Source organism: Capra hircus, chromosome 8 (genome assembly GCF_001704415.2).
Source record: "Capra hircus breed San Clemente chromosome 8, ASM170441v1, whole genome shotgun sequence".
Taxonomy (NCBI): domain Eukaryota; kingdom Metazoa; phylum Chordata; class Mammalia; order Artiodactyla; family Bovidae; genus Capra; species Capra hircus.
The window spans coordinates 78385073-78395028 of NC_030815.1; the positions used below are offsets into that span (position 1 = coordinate 78385073).

The following is a 9956-nucleotide window of genomic DNA, read 5'->3' on the forward strand; positions in this document are numbered from 1 at the left end:
GCCCCCAATCCCTCCCACCATCACAGTCTTTTCCAATGAGTCAACTCTTCGCAAGAGGTGGCCAAAGTACTGGAGTTTCAGCTTTAGCATCATTCCTTCCAAAGAAATCCCAGGGCTGATCTCCTTCAGAATGGACTGGTTGGATCTCCTTGCAGTCCAAGGGACTCTCAAGAGTCTTCTCCAACACCACACTTCAAAAGCATCAATTCTTCAGCCCTCAGCCTTCTTCACAGTCCAGCTCTCACATCCATACATAACCACTGGAAAAACCATAGCCTTGACTAGACGGACCTTAGTCGGCAAAGTTAATGTATCTGCTTTTGAATAGGCTATCTAGGTTGATCATAACTTTCCTTCCAATGAGTAAGCATCTTTTAATTTCATGGCTGCAATCACCATCTGCAGTGATTTTGGAGCCCCCCAAAATAAAGTCTGACACTGTTTCCACTGTTTCCCCATCTATTTCCCATGAAGTGATGGGACCGGATCTAAAGTCATTTAGGATAGTCCAGGCGGGTCATGGTGGAGAGGTCTGACAGAATGTGGTCCACTGGAGAAAGGAATGGCAAACCACTTCAGTTTGCTTCCCTTGAGAACCCCATGAACAGTATGAAAAGGCAAAATGATAGGATACTGAAAGAGGTACTCCCCAGGTCAGTAGGTGCCCAATATGTTACTGGAGGTCAGTGGAGAAATAACACCAGAAAGAATGAAGGGATGGAGCCAAAGCAAAATGATACCCCGCTGTGGATGTGACTGGTAATAGAAGCAAGGTCCAATGCTGTAAAGAGCAATATTGCATAGGAACCTGGAATGTCAGGTCCATGAATCAAGGCAAATTGGAAGTGGTCAAACAGGAGATGGCAAGAGTGAACATCGACATTCTAGGAATCAGTGAACTAAAATGGACTGGAATGGGTGAATGAACTAAATCAAATCCCTTATGATTATACAGTGGAAGTGAGAAATAGATTTAAGGGCCTAGATCTGATAGATAGAGTGCCTGATGAACTATGGAATGAGGTTCATGACATTGTACAGGAGACAGGGATCGAGACCATCCCCATGGAAAAGAAATGCAAAAAAGCAAAACGGCTGTCTAGGGAAGCCCTACAAATAGCTGTGAAAAGAAGAGAGGTGAAAAGCAAAGGAGAAAAGGAAAGATATAAGCATCTGAATGCAGAGTTCCAAAGAATAGAAAGAAGAGATAAGAAAGCCTTCTTCAGCGATCAATGCAAAGAAATAGTGGAAAACAACAGAATGGGAAAGACTAGAGATCTCTTCAAGAAAATTAGAGATACCAAGGGAACATTTCATGCAAAGATGGGCTCGATAAAGGACAGAAATGGTATGGACCTAACAGAAGCAGAAGATATTAAGAAGAGATGGCAAGAATACACAGAAGAACTGTACAAAAAGGACCTTCACGACCTGGATAATCACGATGTTGTGATCATTCATCTAGAGCCAGACATCCTGGAATGTGAGGTCAAGTGGGCCTCAGAATGCATCACTACAAATAAAGCTAGTGGAGGTGATGGAATTCCGGTAGAGCTATTTCAAAGCCTGAAAGATGATGCTGTGAAAGAGCTGCACCCAATATGCCAGCAAATTTGGAAAACTCAGCAGTGGCCACAGGACTGGAAAAGGTCAGTTTTCATTCCAATCCCAAACAAAGGCAATGCCAAAGAATGCTCAAACTACCGCACAATTGCATTCATCTCATATGCTAGTAAAGTAATGCTCAAAATTCTCCAAGCCAGGCTTCAGTAATATGTGAACCGTGAACTTCCAGATGTTCAAGCTGGTTTTAGAAAAGGCAGAGGAACCAGAGATCAAATTGCCAACATCTGCTGGATCATGGAAAAAGCAAGAGAGTTCCAGAAAAACATCTATTTCTGCTTTACTGACTATGCCAAAGCCTTTGACTGTGTGGATCACAATAAACTGTGGAAAATTCTGAAAGAGATGGGAATACCAGACCACCTGACCTGACTCTTGAGAAATCTGTATGCAGGTCAGGAAGCAACAGTTAGAACTGGACATGGAACAACAGACTGGTTGCAAATAGGAAAAGGAGTACATCAAGACTGTATATTGTCACCCTGCTTATTTAAGTTCTATGCAGAGTACATCGTGAGATACGCTGGACTGGAAGAAACACAAGCTAGAATCAAGATTGCCGTGAGAAATATCAGTAACCTCAGATATGCAGATGACACCACCTTTATGGCAGAAAGTGAAGAGGAACTAAAAAGCCTCTTGATGAAAGTGAAAGAGGAGAGTGAAAAAGTTGGCTTAAAGCTCAACATTCAGAAAACGAAGATCACGGCATCCGGTCCCATCACTCCAGGGGAAATAGATGGGAAAACAGTGGAAACAGTGTCAGACTTTATTTTGGGGGGCTCCAAAATCACTGCAGATGGTGATTGCAGCCATGAAATTAAAAGACGCTTACTCCTTGGAAGGAAAGTTATGACCAACCTAGATAGCATATTCAAAGGCAGAGACATTACTTTGCCGACTAAGGTCCGTCTAGTCAAGGCTATGGTTTTTCCCGTGGTCATGTATGGATGTGAGAGTTAGACTGTGAAGAAGGCTGAGCACCAAAGAATTGATGCTTTTGAAGTGTGGTGTTGGAGAAGACTCTTGAGAGTCCCTTGGACTGCAAGGAGATCCAACCAGTCCATTCTGAAGGAGATCAGCCCTGGGATTTCTTTGGAAGGAATGATGCTAAAGCTGAAACTCCAGTACTTTGGCCACCTCTTGCGAAGAGTTGACTCATTGGAAAAGACTGTGATGGTGGGAGTGATTGGGGGCAGGAGGAGAAAGGGACGACTGAGGATGAGATGGCTGGATGGCATCACGGACTCGATGGACGCAAGTCTGAGTGAACTCCGGGAGTTGGTGATGGACAGGGAGGCCTGGCGTGCTGCGATTCATGGGGTCGCAAAGAGTTGGACACGACTGAGCAACTGAACTGAACTGAACTGATTTAGGATAGTCAAGATTTAGGATAATCTTTCTCCAGGACCATAACCTAATTACATCTGCATAGTCTCTTTTGCCATGCATGTGACATATTCCCAAATACTAAGGATTAGATCATGGACACCCTTGGGGAGCCATTATCCTGCCCACTATAACCAGTAAACCAGAGAATTTATTCTCTTCTCCTAGTCTCTGAAACTTTTAATGTTAAACTGAAGGTTTTTGCTTCCTTGAATGTTTGCTAAAACTTTCAGCAAAGCCACAGAAGCCTAGAATTTCCTTATGATAATGTATTTTTGTGATTAGGAATATTATTCATGGTAAGATAGGTTCTTCTATAGTAATAAGTACATCCAAAGCATCAGTGATGTAGTGCACCAAAGACTTATTTTTCCCTCACTTCACACTTGAATACCAGTTGGGCAGATCTTTTTGATGGCTACCCTCCAAGCTGACACTTGGTGATGCAGGCTTCTTTCAAAAAGTGAGAAAACCAAAATATGCATCAATAGTAGAATGGATAGTTTGGTATATTCATACTTGGGAATAATATATAGCAATGAAAATGAATAAATTAGAATATTCAGCAGCTTGATGGATCTTACAATGTTGTATGCAACAAGCAAGAAATAAAGAAGTCATGTAGAATTATTCCAATTATATTAAGGTCAAAGTCATTTGAGAATACTGTATTTTTTAGAAATGCATAAATAAGAGGTAAAAGTTAAACAAAAAAGAAATTATAAGTAAGGACACTGGTTATCTCCAAGTGAGAAAAAAAAATAAAAAAGCTTTAGAGGTTCCAAATCTTTTTGGCACCAGGAGAATTGTGAAAATTCTTTGTGAAAGACAATTTTTCCACAGACCCATGGGAGGGGCCGATGATCTCAGGATAATTCAAATATATTAAATTTATTGTGAACCTTATTTCTATTATTATTACATCAGCTTCACCTCAGATCATCAGGCATTAGAGTCCAGAGGTTGGGGACCCCTGCTCTAAAGTACTCCAAAGTCATAAAAGACATAACAGTTGCTCAGTTTTGTCTGACTCTTTGTGACCCCATAGACTGTAGTCCTCTGTCCATGGAATTCTCCAGGAAAGAATGCATTCCTTTCTGTAGGGGATCTTCCCAACCCAGGGATCAAACCCAGATCTCCCACATTGCAAGCAGATTCTTTACCTTCTTAGCCACCAGGGAAGCCATCAGAGTACTCTAAATTCTATTAATAAAGCCCTCTTTCATGGAAACTTGGAAGCTAAGAGACCATCTTAAATTGTGATAACCACAATCAGAAGCTTCTCCTTGCCTTAACAACAGAGTGCATCTTAAAGATATCAATATATAATCCAAGGATATGAGACAATATCTATTAAATTATTTTAAACAACACTGCTTGCAAGAAAGGGGTTTTTCATATGGAAAAGAGTTGTGAAATGAGAACAGGCAAAGAGAAAATGTTTTCTCTCAGCCCTCACCTGATGGGGTAAGAAGTTATGCTTCTGTTTCAGTCCCTACTCTGGTCAAACATGTTCATTCTCATCACTTTTATTTCCTAATTCCTTGCGTGTGTATGTGCACACATGTGTGAACTGATGCATACCTACACATATGTGACTTACTCTAAGGAGTGACTTTCACAGTGAATATAGTATGAATTGTTCCCCTGAGAAATCATGTCTCTCTGTGTGTGCATGTGTTCATGTAAATTGCCTTGTGTATTATAGCCATTTATAGGTTTTCCATTACAGGACTCGAGTTTCAGTACACATCCTTTAATAATCATACTCAAAATACTCATAGTTTAAAATCACCAAACAACAGACTGAAAATGGGGCAGTCACATTTTACAGTCAATGGAGCCAAATTTGGGGGTCTGTTACTGGTTGGCTGTGATCATACACAGGTTTAGATTGTGTTCTCTTCAGTTCTCTTAAAGTCTTCAGTTTTCAAGCTGCTTTCCTTGGAACCCCAGTAATCTCTTAAGATATAATTATATGTTTTATGAACAAAAAACAAAAGTGTCTTTGCTTCAAAGTGGTTGGGAGAAAAGGATTAATCAAATGATGTTAAACTGTTCCTTTGACCATTTGTAGTCTCAAATGCATCATACATCTCCAAGTGAGGACACAGGAGCAGCATTTGCAGATTGATTTTTGGTTTACGTTTGGAAATGCTACTCTGGACTGCTGCTTCTGCTGTTACTGGAGAAGGAGATGGCAACCCACTCCAGTGTTCTTGCCTGGAGAATCCCAGGGACAAGGGAGCCTGATGGGCTGCCGTCTATGGGGTTTGGAAATGCTACTCTAGACTAGTGATTCTCAAATAATATGGACAGTAACACATATCAACAGAGCGAAAAATAATAAAGGAAATACCTTGATGGCTTACTCTACTTCAGTCAATTCAGTTCAGTCATTCAATTGTGTCTGGCTCTTTGTGACCCCATGGACTGCAGCACACCAGGCTTTCCTGTCCTTCACCAACTCTTGGAGCTTGCTCAGACTCATGTGCATCAAGTCAGCTATGCCATTCAACCATCTCATCCTCTGTCATCCCCTTCTTTCCTGCCTTACTCTACTTATCCATTCCCAATTGCCATTGAAAAGAAAAAATATCAACGGAATTGTACGCTTGTACTTATACACTGAAAGCATTATAATATTTTGGTTCATTTTATAGTCTATCAGCAGACTTTCATAGCCTATGACAGACAAACTTGAGGAACATGGCCCTGGAGCATATAGCTCTTTTGTGAATATTTAACTGGCTACAATTTAATGGAATTAATGCAAAGATACAAACTTAGTCTTAAGCATTGATTATGTTAAGCTAAATGCAATAAATTATAGCCAGTAACATGGTGGGGGGAAAGATATTTTCTGTCTTTAATAACTGTAATTTACTATCTACTATACTAACTCTTGACTTTAAGAATAGGGTTTCCCAGGTGGTGTTAGTGGTAAAGAACCTGCTTGCTAATGTAGTAAACATAAGAGACCCGGGTTCAGTTCCTGGATCGGGAAGATTCCCTAGAGAAGGAAATGGCAACCCACTCCAGTATTCTTGCCTAGAGAATCCCACAGACAGAGGAGTCAGACAGGCTATAGTCCATGGAGTTACAAAGAGTGACTTTCAAGAATAGCATTTCCATAATCATCTATAAAGTAAAAAATGTCGACTATTTTGCAGGTATGCCACATGATTCCCAAAGTTCCATCCCATTAAAGAATTAAATATCTCATAAGCTTCTTAATGAAGTGTGATGGGACATTTTTTTTTTACCCCATGGTTGGAGTTACTTGCCTTCAAGATAACTGAACTCAATAACCTTACAGAGTGTCAAAGTGGGGGAAGAATTTCTACTTGTTAAATAGTTTCCTTCAAAGGAACATGGCACAAACAACCAGGGGGCATCTAAGAGGAGGGCTACTGAAACCACATGTTAGTCATCTATAACAACAGCCAAAAAAACACATTTGTATTACAAGACTAGTGAGAAAAGACTTGCAATATAGCAGATGTGGGCTCCAGAAATGTTTTCATGATTGTGTGCAATCCTTGTTTCTAATCTCCTTAGATTCATCTTGGCTGTTCTAAAAGAGGAACTGAGGCATTAGTCTTACCAAAGGCTAAACAGGACCACAACTTACTTATTAACAGCCCCAAGCAGATGTGTCTCTGAACTACTGAAATCTTTTCTCTACAATTGATTTAAGCCAATTTCTCTTTTCTTCCATCCTCTCCCTCCAAACACACACTCTGCGTATTTACTCTCTGAGAATCACCTGTTCACTACATACTTACTGCATAGCCATTTGGTCTCCAGACAGGAACAAGCTGCTGCTATTGAAGTATGTTTTAACCAGAAATATATATGAGTTGCTGGGCAATTTGCTTAGCCTAAGAGCAAGCAGGCTTGCAATAATTAACTGAAGATGGTCCTTTTAATTTTTCATAAGTTTATTCTTGGAATGGTAGGAACTCTCCTACTATTAATTTTTGGAGATAATGCTTTATATTAGTAAATGTATCACTGACATTTATTATGAAAACCCCTGTGAAGTATGTGACCTTACTGTGTCTGTCAAAACAAAAAATAGAGATGTTCTAACTAAGAATACAAAATTGAAGTTAAACCTGCTTCCTGATATCTGAATGTGTTTATTCTTCCTAGAAAGAAGAGGGAACAAGTGACAAGAAAATCATATTTTTCATAGTTGAGAATGTTTTGTTTAGTGGATTCATTAATTCCTCAAATATATATTGAAGATTTGCTATGTGCCAGACAAAATGCTGAGTTGAGGGGAATAACCAAAAAGCACCTCCAAACTTCCTCACTGTTTTTCCTATTTCATACTACCTTTAGCTTAATGCTTATTAAGTGAAGGTCATGAGTCTTCCTAGTCCTCATCAGTATAGCATCTAACATGAAGTCTTGTAATGAAAACAATGATGAAGACAATTGCTGACACTCACTAGGCATTTATTGGCATGTGCTGTATTTACATATTCACTCATTTAAGTGGGCGCCTTTGCAATCTACATTTCTCAGATAAAACACAGAGATACAAATGTAACTCTTCCGGGGTATTGGAATCTGGTGATCTGATACCAAAGAACACACTGTTGATTCTGTTTCACAAATCAATTAATGATAAACTAGGGAGAACAAACTTGAACTTTCTTTTGAAAGAGGAAAGAAGCTTGCTGAGCTGTCATAGAGAGGACAGATACCACTAGAAGAGGAAATAACACATACTAAGGAAGAAACTAGCATTACAATCATGCAAGACAATAGTCACCACCACCTGTAGCTATTGAGTATATGAAATGTGGGCACTATAAATTGAGACATGCTGGAAAGCACTTAATGACTTTCAAAGACTAGTATGAAAACAAATGAAAAAAATATTTCATTAGAACAAGGGAACTACAAATTAGCAGAGAGCCATTAATAAGATGGAATTAGGCTGAAGCCATGCCGAGAGCAAGCTACTGTGGCGGGGCGGTTGCAGGGCCTCCCAGCAGGGCTCAGGATGACGGGAGCCTGCAGAATGCTGTTGGAACTGCAGAGCCAAGTGGGGACTAAAGCCTACAAACAACTGGTAACAGGAAGCAGCACTAAGAAGCAGAGTTGTAGACCACCTGTCCAAAAAGCATGTGTTGCAGATAAGCACAGGCCTCTGGAAATGTCAGCCAAGGTCCGGGTGCCATTTTTGCGTCAGGTTGTCCCCATCAGTAAGAAGGTAGCCCGGGACCCCCGCTTTGATGATCTGTCAGGGGAGTATAATCCTGAGGTGTTCGATAAAACATATCAATTCCTAGATGACATCCGAGCCAGAGAGAAAGAGCTGATGAAAAAGCAGCTGAAGAAGCGCCGTTCAGGGGAGGAGCATGAGAAACTACAGCACCTGCTTCAGCGAATGGAGCAGCAAGAAATGGCCCAGAAGGAACGAAAGCGGCAGCAGGAGCTGCGCCTGGCCCTGAAGCAGGAGCGGCGGGCTCAGGCCCAGCAGGGCCATCGGCCATACTTCCTGAAGAAATCTGAGCAGCGCCAGTTGGTCCTGGCTGAGAAGTTTAAGGAGCTGAAACGAAGCAAGAAGCTAGAGAGCTTCTTGAGTCGAAAGTGGCGCCGAAATGCAGGCAAGGACAGACGACATCTCCCTTTGAGCAAAGAGTAGTAAGCATCCGTGCTCAGCTCTGCTGCTGCCCCAGTGAGAAGTGCATCTGTGGGGACACCTTTGGGCTTGGCCTGTTCTTGTTCTTTCCCATTCAACGGTAAGGTCACAGCTGCCTTGGAACTTGCCTGGCCCAGAGATGAATCGAAGCCTCTTGGACTGCCTAAGAGCTGAAAAGGAAGAGCAGCTGAGCCTTCTGCCATGCCGCACTTTGTCTGCTTGGATCTGGGTCATTGTCCTCGTGTCCTCCTCCCATCCTTGCCTTAATGATTCTGATACAGAAGGAAAAGAACCTTGAGGCTGGTTGAAGGCCAGAGTCTGAGTGGCTCCCAGGACTGTGACTTCATGCAGGAACCAGTTCATAAACACTGCCGTGTCTCATCTTTTTATCCTGCTGCTTTTGTAGGTGGCTAGAACTACTGTTTCAGGGGCCACATGTGGGTAGACGGTAAACTAAGCCGCCTACAAAGTGGGAGGTCAGATCAGAGGCCCTTCCTCTTCAGCCAACAGATGAACATCATTCAAAGAGGACCCAGTCCACACTCATCTTCTATGTTTAGAGAAGGGAGTGTGGGAAGTGCCCAGTGGTCTAGTCTGTCATGCTGAGGATACAGCATGTTGGGCTTGGTGAGTCGGTATACCCAGAGATGATCTTATGGGGAGGGAAGGTTGGAGAGAGGGCGGTTCATTGATTGGGAACGCATGCAGAATTAAAGATTTTAAAATTAAAAAAAGAAAAAAGAAAAAAGAAAAAAAAGAAAACAAATGAAAAAATATTTCATTAGAACAAGGGAACTACAAATTAGCAGAGAGCCATTAATAAGATGGAATTAGTAAATCCTCATCTATCACTAATTACTCTAAATGTAAATGGATTTAAATTTTCCAATCAAAATGCACAGGATAGCTGAGTGGATTAAAAAACAGGACCCAACTGTATGCTCACTACAAGAGTGTCACTTTAGCTCTAAGGACATACATAGGCTCAAAGTGAAGTGATATAAAAATACATCTCATGCAAGTGGAAATCAAAAGAGGACAGGAGTAGCTACACTTATATGACAAAATACACTTTAAATCCAAAACTGTAAGAAGAGACAAAGAAAGTCATTATACAGTAATAAAGAGGTAATTCACCAAGAAGACATAGTAATCATAAATATACACTCACTCAACATTGAACCACTTAAATATATTAAGTACTACTAATAGATCTAAAGGGAAAAATAAATAACAATACAATAATTATAGGAAACTAAAATACCTCACTTCCAACAATGGA

General features: G+C 40.9%; 1 protein-coding gene across 1 annotated transcript; it reads left to right on the forward strand.

Annotated features, from left to right (window-relative positions):
* LOC102174071 (ribosomal RNA processing protein 36 homolog) lies at positions 7975 to 9052 on the forward strand. The gene is given in 2 exon segments (XM_018052840.1): positions 7975 to 8051; positions 8053 to 9052. Coding segments are annotated over 2 exon segments (702 nt in total). The 3' UTR covers positions 8678 to 9052.